Source organism: Opisthocomus hoazin, chromosome 4 (assembly GCF_030867145.1).
Source record: "Opisthocomus hoazin isolate bOpiHoa1 chromosome 4, bOpiHoa1.hap1, whole genome shotgun sequence".
NCBI lineage: Eukaryota > Metazoa > Chordata > Aves > Opisthocomiformes > Opisthocomidae > Opisthocomus > Opisthocomus hoazin.
In genome coordinates, this window is record NC_134417.1 from 49,113,671 (window position 1) to 49,131,017 (window position 17,347).

Sequence of the window (17,347 nt, forward strand, 5' to 3'; positions counted from 1 at the left end):
TACACAGAGCGTGAAGATGAAAACAGTGAGATTAGAACCATTAAATACAAACACCGAGACACAGCTGTCCATACTGCTGGTGAACTCAAGGAAATATAAATGCCAAAATGTATTTGACATTCATGATGTACTTTGGCATGGGAATTTAGAACACTCAGTGGACTGCAAACTTCTCGTTTACAATTTTTTTTTCATCATCATCATCATCATCACCTTATTATTATTATTATTATTATTATTATTATTATTATTATAGAGGATGGATTATTACAGATTCTTCCGTGAGAAGCAAGCAAGTTTCAATGCTAGACACACTGAAGAGGTAAAAAGTAAAGACAAATCTAACCAGAACTGGTAAAATCCACTCTTTTTTTCACGGGAATAAGGGGCAAATTAGTTCAGCTGCTATGACTGGAGCATCTGATGGCAGTGCATCATGCTAGGAGTCTGGGCTTCGCCTCAAATGGCCTGCCTGCATTAGCGGTACTGCTGAGCTTTGGAATAGGAGATGCTGTCCATGATGTAAGAAAGAGCACACTGTATGGAGGTCATTTTCCTCAAAGGAAATCGAAGGTCTTGCATTAATTTGTTTATTTAAGTGGTGCTATGAGGTTTAATTAAGTTTTTTAAAGCACTTTGAGACTATAAGACACTATATAAGTGCTCCTGCTGTTATTTGGCAGTTATTTTCTACCTCAGGATGTCCTGGTTTCTACCTCAAAAGACTCTTGCGTTTGGGAGGACTAGCAAATGCTACAGATGCCCTCCTGTATCAGTTGTACTTCAGGGGGGGATGGGGGTAGGGAAAGTTCAGCAGAAACCTTCATGATATGTGCAAATGGAGTTAAAACATCTCCACAGAAACTCCACAGCTACATAAACTGAACGGCCAAAAAAAGCAGTGCTTCAAACTAACAGTAAGTGTTGCAATTTCTTGGTTTGCAGTGGCCCTAACTCTGCCTGCAAAGACCTCTATGGAATAATTACAGGCCAGAGACACTAATCCTTTACACTTCTGTGCCAGACCTATAATTGCAATCATATATTATCATTCTTTGGAACACATATCCAATAGTGTATGCAACAAAGTAAAAATTCTACTATTAAAAATAAACTCAAGATGATGCCGTGATGCTTAAGCCATCTTTTTCTCTTTTGAAACACAAGAAAATATAGTGCTGCTCATGACATTTGTACAAAAACTAATGAAAATTAAAAGTGGATTTATAAGCCTTGAAATGTATCCTTCTTTTCTTTGCCTTCTGTTGCAGGTTAATTACTTTAAATTTCTCCATCAATCATTTTCTGATTTCCAACTCTGTTATATTCAGTTTTAAACAAAGGATGGAAATTTCAGGAAGGTCAGTGGTCTTCTGCTCACAATAGTTCAGGCACAAGCTATCCAAATAAAATAAGGAAACCTCCTTACTCTACCAATGTCCATACACTGAATGGAATTTGTTTCTATTAACTATTTCCTTACGTCCTGTAACTCAACAAGCAAATTTGAAGTTGCTGCTACTTTTATTATTTTCTAGTTATTAATAAACTTCATATAAAATGATTAATCTTCTAGAAGGTGTAAACAAAAAAAAAAATACCCTTTTTCTTACATCAAAGTAGAAAGCCTCAACTAAAATAAAAGACAATAAATCAGATTTTGACCACCTTGATGAAGCAGCCATTCATTACCAGAAAACTAAGGTTTCTGAGAAAAGTCCGTTATCTTCACAGGAAATCAGCCCTCCTAATCGCTGATTAGGAGCACCTGCATGTTAAAAGAAAACCAGAAAAACAGTTTTTGCTAGAAAACTGCCTTTGGCTACTATAGTTTTGAGCACCAGTTTTGATGCTGTGGATAGACTAGGCAAGATCATCTGTGGGAATACCATCACAGCCAAATACTCACTTTACCTTCTCATTATATTTTTGTCACTCCAACTAGCACTATCAAAAATGGCCATTGAAAAAAGAATAAATACTACCCATTTGTAAGTCCACTGCTTTTAGCTGAGAACGGTTGGCATCAGAAGAGAATCAGGGCAAACAGTACAGGTAGAAAGGAATACCTAGGTGTCTTAGTGGTTGAAGAAAAAAAAAGTCAGTTTGGAAATCATAGCATCTTTGGTCTATACTGCTAACCTCATGTACAACAGTGGCTGGCAGGCCAGAGAACAAAACCAGGATGAAGATTTTGCATCAGTTAAATCAGATTGCGTCACAGAAACAGTACACCGATTTGAGGGAAGCCCTCACAAGAGAAACGCTCAGCACAGCAAAACAAGGGATTGAGGCTGGCAAATCTACAATAATTTGGACATTTAGAAACTAAACTTTTAAGAAACTGGCTGTTGCTGTATTGCAACTATTAAAATTAAAAAGGTAAAATGAGAAGCATATAGGTGTGCCTATCACATTCAAAAGCCGTAACTAATCCCAAAGGATAGAACAGTCCTCTATGGGACTGGAAAAGGATGCGCCTCAGATACAATTGCACCCTGGATCCATCCTGACATGGTGCAGCTCTCATCTGCCACACAGTAGAAATCTGCCATGTTCAACAGTTCATTTACCTTGCTAGAAAAACAACTCAATTCAGCAAACTCCCAAATTCACTTGACGCAGCTGCTCTCAAACCCCTTGTTACAGTTTAATGAAATGTGCTGACTGAGCTGTTTCATAGTAAATATTAGTTATAGCAGAACTCTCCTCCCAAATTGAGTCTTTTAGGAGCAAGAGGATTCTGCAGCACCGTAGCACTGACACAGAATCGTCCATAACTCACAAATAATAAAATACCATCTGAGGGCACAGAGGTTATTGCCATCAGCAGCTCCCTATGGAATTGTAAATCATTTGAACCAAGCTTACCCTTTTTTGCTAACTTCAGGCTGAAATCACTGTATATACAGGATTTCACTGTCTTACACAGTGTATGAAGACTGTACCTTTAGCTCCTTCATTTAATCTTGCTTCACAAATGAGTGAACCCTGAACAGGCTGCTCTTTCCAGATGAAAATAAGAAAGATACCTCGAAAGCACTAGCAATTTGTCTTAGCAGAAGTTTAAACCTTTGGGCTACTAGCTTGCCAACCATCTGATAAACCATGTGGATTAACTGTGAAATGCACTGTGCACTGAAGTTCAGTGGGATACACTATGGGACATGGCAGTGAAATTCCAAGGAATATTATTTTTGCGAGCATCTGCAGGTCCAGGCCTTTGCCCAACACACAGGTTATGTTATTTCTGTCACTGTGATTAAGATATGAAAAATACTGAACATCCTTCAAATTAAATTAACTTTCAACTCCACTGTATGTGTTTTCAATAATGTGGCAATGTGTCACCTTCAGAAACACTGCAGCATCTATAATCTAGTGTTTCTGTGAAGTCCCAGTGCCCCAGGAAGTGAAATTTTCCCTATGAGAGCACAGTGGGAATGTAATTCAAAGGTTACTGCTCACAGTAGAAACATTTTTCTTAAGAAAACATACTCATCCCATTGAAAACAAAAAAGCCAAAAGCAAGCAGTATATTTACTGCAAGCAGTATATTTACTCTACACAACACATTGAAATGGGTCAATCTCAACTCTTGGTCCCAAATGCTTCTTTTTAAGTGAATGCTGTGAATGGTCACTTGCAACATATGTTTATTCTTTGACTGTATAAACTTCAGACATGGTAAATAAAATGTTATTTTGATGTACAGCCCTTTTCTGAGTCTTGGTACGTCATGCTCAGTAAACATTTTTTAAAGCTGTTATAATTTCCTGAATTCTCAGTTATTAAATTAATAGAAAATAAACATTAAATTATTACTACTTGTTTTGAATTGAAATAAAAGTGTTTCTTTGCAATGAAAAACAGAGGCTGGAGATAAAAAAGGCTGTTAGACCATTGCTCTGTTTTTGTGTCAACACCTGAAAGTTCCTCCTGCAGATTTTAAGGTGTTTGGCTCAGTTGAGTTCTAGATGTCCCAAACAATGACCTTTCTATGATTCATTTAAAACACTAGTCTAGCTTTTACTATATGACCAATTTCTGCAAGATATTCAAGTTATGCTTTCCCTATTTCACTTTCAGGTCCGTATTTATATTGTTAGAACCACTAAAACCATCTCCTCCTTTCCATGGGTGCCCTTCACATACCTACATTGTGTTATAAGCTACTGTTGTCTATCACCTTCATGCCCTTTTCTTTCAGCTAAAGTTTACAACATCTGTGACTGGAGTTGATACAGTTCAAGTACTTCACCTTACACAGAACTGATACTGTGTGAAAGACTGTGTCCCGGTTTTGGTTAAAACAGAATCAATTCTCTTTTAGTGAATTTTCCTTACAGCTCAGTTCTTCTAAATAACTGCATTTTTCTGAAGTTGGCTGCGTATTTTACAGACAGCGTCCTTTCCAAAGATGATAACACCTAATGTTTATAGTTATACTGAGCTAATGGTAGGAATGGAAGGCAGAAAAATGCTCATGTTTGTAATTATTACTATAGCAGCCAAGGTCATTGATAGACCTGTTAGGTTCCATAAGTGAGGAGTTGTGAAGGGTGGTACTTGCAGGGAGGGGCGGACAAGACTGGTGACCCAAGGTATTGACCAGCGAGATATTCCACGACATGCACGTCATACTCAGTTTAAAGCTGGGGTATCACAAGGGTCTCACTCTCTCTGTGCACGGCCAGCTTCTGAAGAGGACCTTGCTCGTTGTCCTGCCTGCGATCATGATCCAGATTCCAATCTGTGCATTCCTGAATCCAGTTGCTGTCTACTGATGAGTCCAGTCCAGGACTTCCTGGTGCTGCCTGGCAGCTGCTGGTGGGACGCCAATGCCTGCAGCACCCAACTCTGGGAAACTCAGTATCACTTTTATATATTTTATTTCTCTTATTATTAATTTTATCAGTATTATTAGTGTTATTAGTAAAGCTGTTTTAATATTCAATCTGTAAGTCTCTGTCCCTTTTCCTCCTTTTTCTCTTCCCCTGGTGGGAGGGCACGGGTTAATAGCGAGCATCTGCCACTCTAATTATTGATGCCCTGCTCTAAACCTTGACAGACTGCAACTCTGCCAGCAGAAACTGGTCATTCTTCCATATAATGTATCATGTTGTTCTTTTCCATTGAGGATACAGCCCCTTCAAGGATTTCAGGACTTCTTGCTGTGCTTACACGCACTTGTAACATGTCGAGACATGACCACAGGACTGTTTCCCAGCTCTCGGCTGTGGAAGCACCACCTCTGGGAGACACTTCTTGCTTTTCACATGATCACAGTTTGGCAAGAAACCCCTCATCTCTCCAAGATCCTCAAACTTGACTTGGATTACAGAGGCCCCACAGAGTTTGTCTGCACCATTGATGATACGGATTAATTACTTCTCTGGAAAGCCATACTCATAATTTCTGTCAGAATCACCTGAGTCTACTTTAAACACATTTAAACACAGGCAGGACAACAAAAACAAGTTTCATTCTAACAAGGCAAATAGTTATGTTCTTGATTACAAAATGGAAAACACATTTACAAAAGAGAAACCCATCAAGAAAATACAGAAGACAGACCTGACGTTTAGAGTACTTTTGTCTTCCGCCTTTTATTGAGTTTGTCAGTTGTAGGTGTGGCAGGATGTTTCAAACCTAGAATTATTTTCATCTTTTTAACCTATTATTTGTTTCTCTTTTCTACTTCCCTGTCTGTTAAATCAAGAGCCACTTTCAGCTATATCTTAGACAAATCACTAAAGCCAAACCAAATCAAACTAAACCAACCTTCTCTCCCCAAAACCAGCCCTGTTATTTGTGGCACCAGCACAATTTCACGTGAACATGTGTGAACATATACATTTTTCCTCTTAAAATTCAAAGTTTTCAGGGGAACGATCTACTAGTAGCTAGCAAAATGAGTTTACAGTCTTGTTTCATCTCTAGCAGACATATGAACAAAAATTTCTGGAAGTATGACTAAAGGTGAGCCTTTTGGGAGAGGATATGCTGCTGACCACTAACTACATGCCAGATACTGTAAGGCTTTTCGTTTCTATTGACTATTGCAAAATAAGAAAGATCATTTTATATGCAGTGCATGGCTATCACTAAATAACAACCATGCTTTGGAAGAGGTGGCTTTGAACTACATTCTCATTGTTGTTCAAAGCATCACCAGGCAGCACTTCTAGATATCACAAAATAGAACTGCAGCAGTCATATGTAAGAAAATGTATGAGAAGCAAGCCTCTAAATATTCTAGTTCACAGATATGTGAAGTCGTCTGCAAATTAATTCTATAAATGACATTTGTCTCATGATGAAAACAAAGCCATATTAGTTATGGCCCTTCTGGCTGAGACTTTTTGCTTTGCTGATCCACCACTGCTGCTTCGTGTTGATTTAACTTTGTATCACCACAATCAGGGAGTTGAGTCCTTCTCTGAAATGGGATCTGGGCTAATGTCGCTTTGAGTCAATAGCTGACACCTCAAAGAGAGGCAAGAAGTCCTCAACAAAAGCCCTTGTTCGTCTGTGGAAGTGCTGTGTGAAGGTAAAATTTAACACAGAATAAAAGCTGCTGACACACTGAGCTCATATGAAGGGCTGCTTGAATTGAAAATGGAATTCCCTCCACCTGTGTTTATTCTCCTTTTACAGTCCCCTTCTCTGCCTATGGCAGATAGTGTCTTTGAAGGTAGGCACACTTGCACATAAAGGCAAACAGTAAACCGCTATCAACAAATGGCAGGAAAGTGAAGCTAGGTTCACAAGAGAAGGGGGAACACTACAGAAATAGGATTTTATAAACTCTATTCATTCAAAAATACGATCTAGCCACAGCTATGGTCAAATGTAGACTGTAGAATCCATGCTGAGAAAGAGCCTCCTCTATATGAGGGCTGATCAGCCCAATTCTTGGAATCTGGTGCTTTTCAGTTGCACCGACTGTCCCTGTTTTGTCTCAAATTAGGTATCAGTCAAATTGGAGCTGCCTTTCAAGACGCTATTTGGGAAGGAAGATGCAGAAGGAGTTATTTGGTTTTTATAAATCCTGCTAGTGTTTATGCTATTCTCCTTTCCAACCAGAATAATTTCTCCTTAAACCGATCTCCTGCCCCAGACAGCTCTATGTTGCTAATCATTTGCATTTTCCCTGGACCTTGGCTGAGTAAATGGACAAGGATGATCTTAGTTTGAGCCTGAACTAAGCTAACTGAATTTGTAATGGGTTCAGTCCTATATTTTCCACACAAATAGCAACTGAAACAGTCAGTCAATAAATAAAAGTGCTTTAAGATTAACACCTGATAATGTGAAAGGCACAAGACTGCAAAGAAACTTTGCTCCTGTAACTCTCCAGGGATCTTGCGACTTACAATTAGAATAACAGAGAGTGCTTTTTGAACAAGGATCTGAAAGCCAGGGGAATGCGATGATGTTTCAGCTCCATGTAGCTGTAGTATGTGCAAATAGAATAGCAGATTAAACAGGAAAAAAACAACCCTATCTAACAAAGCAGTTATTCTACTGATGCCTTTAGGTGACATTTTAAACCACCGGTGACCACGGAGTATCCAAAGGAAATAAAAGATAAAAAACTTATAACAAGCTTGTTGTTCCATTGAAGGGTTCTGGAGATATCATCAAGCTCTGTTGGCAACAAAAAGAACTAACAAAGTTAAAGATAAGACTGATGTACCCGCATAACAAGCCTGTTATTCCATTGAGAGATTTCTGGTGATACTATAAACCAGAAAAGCTGAGTTAGGGTGGTTTGCAGTTTCAACAGAATCCCACATTACGTCAATGCAGTTTTTCCACCTGACTGCATTTTTAATACAGAGGTATCCGGAACAATTAAACAATTTTTTAGTTTATTTTTGTTGTTGTTTAAAAAGTGCGATGGACATCTTATTTTGTAAGTTGCCTATTATGTTTTTAAATTAAAAACTGAAATCTGAGCGAACCGTTTGCAACTGTGAAGAATAATTAAGCAGCAGAGTTGAGCCAGCAGTTTTAGTGAAAAACCTGGCTTCTACTCACTCTCCCATTGGTGTGGGCCTCAAAGGTTTAAGATGAAGTAAGCATCTGATAAGGCAGTTCCAAAAGAGAGAGAACAAAAGCCGGAATTACCCCTCTGCCAACGAGGACTAGCAAGCGCTGCCTCAATCTGTTGGATGAAACTGGAACCCAAGTGGCATCTGAAATGGATGCTAACAGCAGGGAGCGGAGAGAAACCCGCACCAAAAAAGTGCAGCACAGTGCAGAGTGGAAAACCTCCTTCAGGAATGAGTAGGAGAGGAGAAAGAATAGAGCAAATCTTCCTCTCACCGAAGAGGTGGATTATTGCTGCAGATGGCCAAACGTGGAAGCGCCGCAGTAAAAGGCAGCCGAGCAACAGGGACTGAAAACAGTGATCAGACTGCTCAGTTTTTGTATTTCTAAAGGTTTTTGTATGATATCCACTCAGGCATCAATCACAACTTTATTAAACTACGAAACAGATGTCAGATCAATGGCTGTATCGGAAACATTTTGAATGACAGGCTGATGATGGAACAATTCCAGTCTCCATACATTATTAAACACATACTAATGCTGCTCTTTCAATGCTGTCCTTACAGGCTCACACACTCTATCCTCCCTCTATGGTATCTTTTTTAATAGCAGACCTAACTGTAGATGAATATTACATAGGAAAAACAAGACTTACTGTAATAAATTATAATAAACTAGTAAACAAAAGAAAAATTTCAAGGTTAAAACCAGTTTTCTGTCTTCACATAAAGCCTCCTGGTATTAAAATTTCATTTTAATACAATTGTAGGAGCTGAGGCTGGCTTGTCAGACTTAATCAGAATATTCAGCATTATCACCTTTTTGTTGTAATCTTGACATAATTTAAGCTTAAGGTTTTCTTTACATATTTGCCCACAGCCAGCACACCTATGTAAATGCCTTCTGCTCTTTTTAAGAAGTATGTTTGAAAAATACAAATAAATATGTCAGAAATTGCCTCTCTGGCAGATTCTCTACTTAACTCCAGATTTCAGGTAGATTTGGGGAGGTGATCAGAGCAGCACACTTGCCTCTCAGTTCATCAGTAACGTAAACTGTATTTTCACTGGCAGAAATCAATTTGATTTTCATAAAGGCAGAAAGGAATTATGTTCTTGGTGGACGAAGAGCAAAGCACAGTAAGCGGGAGATGCAAATGCTGTATGAAATTCTCTCACAGCGCACGAACACAGGGTTGAGTTGCCACAAACCACAGACCGTTATCTTCTCTTTTCCCCCAGTGCCCCATACCATCCTTCAGGCTGAAATATTTGCTGCAGCTGTATGTTTTTGTGAGGTGGGCAGTGACATCAAGTAAAGATGGATTTGCAGCTTTTCACTTGGCCTGGCATCTTGATAGCCTTAGTGCATGCTCCTGATTAAGGAGTGCTTAGTATAGCACAGATGTCTGATTTTATGCAGACAATTCAATAATAAATAAGAAAGTTAAAAAAGATAATAAAATTAAATCTGCATTCTTTGGGGGTTTTGGAGAGAAAGAAAACTTCTTGTTCCTGTTTATGGCAAATGGTTTCCAAAACAAAATTCTTCGTGTTTTTTGGGGCCAGTAACTGAAGGATTCCCATAGCACAAGGGGAAGGCAGCTGGCTGTGAGTGGGGCTGTAGAAAAACTGTTCTGTTCTGGCTGCTGAACTGGATACTCCCAGCTGGAAGTGAGCAGCCCTGCCAGCATTTAGCCAGAAATGCCCCTCCCCGGCTGGTGACCGTCAGGGATGGAGGCAGCTGCCCCTCGAATTCCCATGGGGTTTTAATGTGTGCTTCAGGGCTGAGAGATCAAAACTCAAATCCAATTTTTGGTATCGAGACAGGAATTGGCAGAGGCCACTCTTACTCAGGTAACTCGCCTCACCGAAGGGCTGTAGTGCTCCTCCATGAAGGGTCTCCCCTCTGGAACAACTCCAGCCTGGACAGAGTATTTTAATCTTACAGAGAGCATCAAAAGGCAGAGTAATTCCCACAAGATATGAGGCATGCATAGGCCCGTATGCTATTTCTCTAGCTTACTTGCTAGAGAATAGATTTTCTGTTGAAACTGTATTTTTGAAATCCAACATTCATCTTGAATCAGGCAAGTTTGGAAGTGGGTTTGAAGTCAACTTTCACTTAAGTGACCACAGGGGTCTGTTTTGGCTGAAAAGTATGTTATGTTAATTAGCAAAATGGTTTATCTAAGGGAGTGAATGTATGAAAGCCTTTTAATAAAAACTGCTTTGCATACTACAAGCTTTTAAGTTAAATTGTGAGTTACAGCCAGAGTTACTGAGCAGAATTGTTTGTGACTTCTTGGCTTGTTTGCTTAAAAAATCTGGCTGGTTTCTTGAAAGATAGCTGGTGGCTCTTTAGGGCACCCTGTTGCACACTTTTAAGGATAAAATTAAAAAATATCTCATAACAGAAATGTATAGTTATGTCTTATATCTCCCATAAAACTTAGTCCTGCTGAGGTACTCACAGTAGCATGGTTTGGACTCGGCTCAATTCGTCATGGCTTTATGCTCTCAATGCTCCTCTCTCTGGACTGAAATTCAGACTTCATAATAAATGAGGTAAAAATATCTCTAAATAAATCATATCTCTAAACAGGTTGTCCATTTTCCCCACATTTTTTTTCTGTAACAGAACACATTAGGAAGATTCAATTTCAAGTCAGGATGGATACATCCAACAAAACTGCTACTGGAAGCCCAAATCCTGAAGTTTTCCCTTTAATTCCTGACAAGTGGAGTTCTCCGTTACCTCCATGATTATCCTGCTTGCATGAGGAGTTAACTAAATATGGTGCTGATGGTGTTTTCACCAAAGATAAATCCTGCATGTGATAAAATAGGGTGTCGAAAAGCTTATGGATATTGTAACACCCATCAATCATTTACTCTTTCCTGCTTTTTAAGTTTTCTGTAAATGAGCTAGGAGTTTTACAGGTAGTCAGCATAAAACTATATGGTCTACCTCTGAATGTATTTGAAGTTATCAGGGAGTGCTGTGACCTTGAAAGATAAGACTGTGTACAGAGCTAGGAAAAAGAAGGAAAGATTTTCTTTCATTTGCAGTAAAATAAATTCAGGATCTTATTATCACCCACTAGATCATTCACTCTGCACTTCAGAGTCCTTTCCCTACCTCCCCAAATGGATTTGTTACTATGAGCATTGTAAGAGGTCTCAATACAGAAGAGAACATTCGCTGGAAATTTTCTAGTTTGCATTAAGATTGTGAGAAAATGAGTGCAGAAGACAATGTCTGTAAGAGTCCTGCAAGTGAATATGACAGACAGAAGGAAAAATTCATAGAAGCTGCCCAGCAGCACAACCAGAATTCATTTTCCATTTCCTTGTCTTAATTTTTAAACACGCTTTCGAATCACAGTAATTACACATGCAGAAATTCTCACTAGTCTTATTATTTTATCCAATTTCATGTCTTCAGAGGGGAAAAATGCTGATATTCACTTTCCTATTTCTTCTGATTGTTGAATAAAACATTTAAAACAATAAATCATCATATTTTTGTCAGAAATAAATACCGAAATCTCAGATCTTAACAGAGTTCTTTTAAAGAAGGGGGAAAATAAACTGGACTTAGAATTAAATTCAACACATAAGAGAAAAGCAGACCAAGAGAAGTAGTTCAGGAAGAGGAAGAGAAGACCCAATACAGTGGGTTAAGTAACTACACACAGATGTAAATTTATTCAATTAAAAAAAAAACAAAAACAAAAAAACACCAAAGTTTGGAAGTGCATAATAGATCTTTCATGCCATTATTACACAGAGACCATGTGTGCTAAAGATATAAACAGTGTAATGTTTGTGCCTGTATTTTCGTATAAATATACACGAACATGCAGTGTGCACACATTCACATATCAAATATATCAAGTATCTCAAGTATACTGTATGTAGGCTGTTGTATTTTAGGAACTTTTTGGAGTTTTAATAATTTTTATTAAAAGCATTTTTTGCCTTCCTCTGATTCTGGGGGAGTTAATTGAGTCTGACTTGCACAGCTTAAAGAGAAAATAAATGTTGCAATATGCACGTTTAAATGTAATATACTGGAAGCACAGCTGACCTTGACCCAAAATCACATCTCTGAGCCTGGAGCAAACTATGTATGGCTGGCTGCTATAGTGAGCAGTGGATCCTACCACAAAGCCAGAATTCTCATTTCCCAGTGGTATAAAACTTTCTAGATTGACAAGCAAACAATTTCTGACTAAAATCCAAATTGGTAGAGGAGTATTTCCATATTTACATGAGAATTAGTACAGACAATTCCTGCTAAATACAGAGCAGGTTTTGTTGACCTACTGTTTTACTACTCATACTACTCTGTCATTTCTGTTCTATAATAGCTAATGCTGACTGTATGATGGTTCTAGAAACATATTTGTAGATGTAAGTTTGCATGACACAGCAATATGAGGGTATTGTTTGTGTAGTACATCATGTTTGGGTCATATGATGATATGTTTGCCTGGACAGGGTCAGACATCTCTGGACATAAAGAAAAAACAAAGTAAATGATGGCAATATTAAACTGCAAGAAGGTGAAGCGCTGAAAACCCAAGAGTAATAAATTACCTTGAGAAACTCAGTAAGCAATAAATGTTTTGCAATATAGAAAGTAAATAGTATAATCTATGATCTTACCGTTCCTGTTGTGCCCAAGGAAAGGTGGTTCATCTGTTGGGTCAGAGGGCCCATCATGCTTGCTGGCTGCATTGACATAGTGTGGTCCATTGTTGGTGTTATCACAGCACCCTACAAACACAAACCATTTACACTTCAACTTTTCACTTCAAAATAAAAAGCAGCATTCTCTAAGTGAGTGAACCTGGCTGAAAACTTGACATGAATCTTAAAAGAGACTAATATAACTGTCAGACGAAATACGTTTTGTTCCTATTGACAACTAAGCTACACACATACATTATTTGTACTACTAATGAGGCCATTTTATGCCAGTTCCAATTAAGGGTCATTTTTTACTTCGTTGCTTCTGACAAACAAATGCATATGTTCTTTCTATGATGAATGCTACTGTACATTGCAAAATGCCTGTCATTTCTATTTTTCCATATCCTATATGAAACAATCTTACAGATGGAACACATATGTCCCCCATTTTCTCTGACTTCTAAAACCTTCAGTCTCTGAGATCTTCAACCTATTATGGTAATTAACTTCGGGTTTTCCAGTCTCAGTTAAGAACCCTTACTCATGACATTTTATAGCTGATTAAGTAAGACTAGCTATTGACAGTCAGTTTGGTAGTGACACCTGTATAAAACACATACACAGTGTTTAAAAGCATCTTTCTTCTTTGCATGAAAAACAAAGACATTAGTAACAAACAGCATAAGAACTAAAGCAAGAACTAGACTTTGAACAAAAACAAAACAGACATGCCAGAGAAGCTTTGGAGAAAGCTTCTATGCCATTCATATTCCTTGGTTTTTGCTCTCCCGCTCCCCAAGCTCCCATTTTGGTAACCACATGCCTTATTGAAGTGTTGATTCTCTTCAGTGCTGTGGTGTAAAGTTCTATGTCCTGTGTTGGTTAGAGAGAGTCAGAAACAGTGGTCTGCTCTTTATCTTGCAGGTAGTGAAGTAAGGAGGTATTTCGAGCTATTTCTTCATATGAAATAATAGCCCTACCTCATGCATATGTTTGTTTGTATGCATACATTATAAATTTGCACAAACAATCGCAACAGTACATCTGCTACATAGCATGGAAAATATGGATGAATGTTATTTGTTTAGAAAAAAGGAAAACTGACATTTCTTCCGTTGAGATTACCAAGAAAATCCACCTATAAACAGGAATTTAAAATAAACTAGTTCCAAAACCCACAGCACACCTGTTCTTAAGTGTCTGTCTCATGTTTACAGAGAGCTACGTGACTGCATTGCCAAGGATCTGATTAGAAGCAAAAGATGTCAAATTTTCAGTCACAAATAAAACAAACATATTAAAAAAATGCCGGGGAAGTACCAATTCAATTTTTTCTCACCTTCCAGCAATATTTTGTCTATGCATATCATATCTGAGAAGCGTAGATTCTGTAGTCTCCATGAACTCATTACTCGCATGCAATGGTAAAGAGGAGTTAGGCTTAGTTTGGTCAGTCCTTTCTGTAATATCCTCAGCATATGAACTACATACACATTTGTTTTATGTCACATAGTGGATTATGTTTCTTGCACTGACAAGAGTCCCTAGAGAAATCGAGCAAATTACAGAAACTAGCCTCCACAGAATACCTGTCATGATTCCAAATAAATGGTTATAAAACAAGTTGATCAGTGCGCAAGTATCAACCCTGCAACACTTGAGAACACTTTTGCCTCTTTCTTGGCTATATTAATTTGCACTGGTTTACACAGATTAACCCATTAATTAACTCATTCCAATGAACTACCACAGCACTAACCTTCTCCTTGTTGGCACGGGTCCTTACAAATCAAGATAGTCACAAACTTTCACCACAAAATTTCTTTCAAATGTCTTTCAACAGCATAGAGTTAGTATTTTAACTTTCAAAAAGCCCTTCTTTCTTCCTTACATGACATTCTTCTCTTTCATGCTGCTCCTCTCTTTTCACTGAAAAAAATCTACCCTTTTGCTGAAAGAGAGTCTGAAAGCAAATCTGTGTGGCATACACTCATCCGGCCCATTCGGCAGTCCCTGCATAGCAGATTCAGTACAAGAGTCTGAAAGGAAAATTATGTTCTTGCTGTATGTTCAAAATCAGTGGCCTGGGACACCATGCAGCCAGACGAGATCTTAGGGTTTGGACGTCCACCTACTTTTTTGATTATAGTAAGAAATCGTAAGCTTTTATGCTCAGAATGATCCACCCCACAAACCAACCAGCATTTTTACTGTACCAAACCACAAACGCTCAAACCAAATCTGTCAACTGATAAACAGTTCTCAGTTCCCTCTACGAGCACTTGTCTCCCTTGGCTTAGAGAAGGAGAAATGCCTCAGGGCTTTCCGTGACAGGCAAGATGAGCTGCCACTTGTGATGTGTGATGGGGTAAGCAGCAAGTCACACCCGCACCACGGCTTCATGGAGCCCCGCACTGCCAGCAGTAGTGGCTGCAATTAATGTAGGATGTCCCAAAGCCTTAAAATACCAAGTTTCTTGGGCAAAGATGTTTATTGCAAAGGTATGGTTGGAGGAACTTCCTGTGATTACAGATGTGACAGACTGATAGCTATTCCTGTGTATAAATTCAGGAACCTGGAAATGAAGAAAGGGCAGCTGTGAAGGAGGTTTTATGATCTAGTATAGCAAACACAAGTACCAGACACACCGTGGAAAAATCTGATAGCAAATGTCTTTCAGCAGCAAGACAGTTTATGCAAATAAACTATTCAAAAAATATGGACTGGAGAGAAAACATATCTTGGACAAAAAAATTGCTCAGAGACAGTAAAGATATTATTTTTAAATAGAAATTACATATATTCTAGTCTCCAAACATACACCGTTTAATACACTAGAAAAAGAAGTTGGGAATACAAATCAAGTATTTGCAGCTTTCCTAAGACAGCCTACCATGTTTGAAGCTGACAGTTATCTAGAGCAGAGAATTACATGCATTTGCCAGACCATTAATTCACCAGAGTTTGCAGAATCCTCTTGTGATCATTTAGGGAAAAAATTATACTTAATTAAGGAAATATCGTCTGGTTGTTAGGGCAACACCCAGTCTCCAGACCATAATGTGTTTCATAATACATGCTGTCAAGTTCATTCATATTCAACTTTAGCTGTAGAAGACAGTGTTGTCTTGCATCAGATGTTACCATCATATTAAAAGTAATTTGATTCTTTTCAGCCTATAATAGGTCTTTGCTGATAAACATCCACTTGAGGACTGGCAAAGGCTACAGCAAACATATTTTTCATCGTAATCTGTTTGGATATCTGATTTTAGCGAGTTTGTAAACAGTACGGAGAAACATCTTAGCATGGCATAATACTACTGAAGGCCCAGCTTCGTTGAAAAAACCTGTAGAAGAAATTATGATGAGGCTTTTGCCACTGTCTTTGCCAAAATAAGTAGTTGACCTGCCAGTTTCTTACGTCTGCCCTGTTGCTTCAGTATGATTAATTTTTTATAATTCCTGCAAGAAATTTGGCAAGATATTCTTGGCATATGACTTGTCATACAATTCTGTCAATGCTAAAATGGCTTTAAAAAACATTAACAGGGCAAATGGTAAAGAATCTATGATATAGAAGAAAATGCATCATTTTTGTCACACTGTGATAAACCCAAGACAAGTTCATTGGCATACAGACCTTAATCCCTCTTCATAGAACCACAGAATCATTGAATGGTTTGGTTTGGAAGGGACCTTAAAGATCATCTGGTTCCAACCCCCCCTGCCATGAGCAGGGACATCTTCCACTAGACCAGGTTGCTCAAAGCCCCATCCAACCTGGCCTTGAACACTTCCAGGGAGGGGGTACCCACAGCTTCTCTGGGCAACCTGTTCCAGTGCTTCACAACCCTCAGAGTAAAGAATATCTTCCTTTAATCTAAATCTGCCCTCTTTTAGTTTAGAGTCATTCCCCTTTGTCCTATCACTACACACCCTTGTGAAAAGTCCCTCTCTGTCCTTCCTGTAGGCCCCCTTCTGGTACTGCAAGGCTGCTCTAAGGTGTCCCTGGAGCATTCTCTCCTCCCTTCTCTTCTCTCTCTTCACTTTATTTGAAAGATCTTCCTGTTTTAAAATGCTCTAAGCTCTATGGACATACCTTTCATATGAGAAAGTGAATATATTTATTTCAGAACATTTTCTAGTCTACCACTTGCAAAGAAAGAAGCCTCACTTCATCAACTACAAACACTGTACACGCCCTGCATGTCAACAAACTGAAATCACAGGAAGGACACAAAATACAGCCTGCTTATTATATTAAATAAACTATCTTTAAGTACTTGCCAATACCAAAAGGCCTCAGCAAAAATAAAGTTCATGTTGGTGCAACGACACATGCCACTTTATGTGCCTTGAAGGGTGGGAAAGTGACATCAGAAATAAAAAGTATATTAGGAGCTTTTAGGAACAGAGAGTTCACTAGTTGAGAGATGCACTTGGGGCCAGTGGGAGGAAGGATTAGTTAGTCCCAGCTTTCTAGAATAATGAACTGTATTAAAGGCTTCTGTTTTATTCCAGTGTTCTAATACTGATATTGGACTTAATGCACAAATGCCAGCTGAATAAATAGCTTTTAAAGC

General features: G+C 38.5%; 1 protein-coding gene across 7 annotated transcripts in view; it reads right to left on the reverse strand.

Annotated features, from left to right (window-relative positions):
- Positions 1 to 17,347, reverse strand: part of RBMS3 (RNA binding motif single stranded interacting protein 3) — a 722,203-nt gene that overhangs the window by 25,938 nt on the left and 678,918 nt on the right. For all 7 annotated transcript variants that reach the window (XM_075418969.1, XM_075418970.1, XM_075418972.1 and 4 more), the window contains one exon: positions 12,735 to 12,845. In XM_075418969.1, coding sequence (XP_075275084.1) covers positions 12,735 to 12,845 — 111 coding nt within the window. The remainder of the gene's footprint in view (positions 1 to 12,734; positions 12,846 to 17,347) is intronic.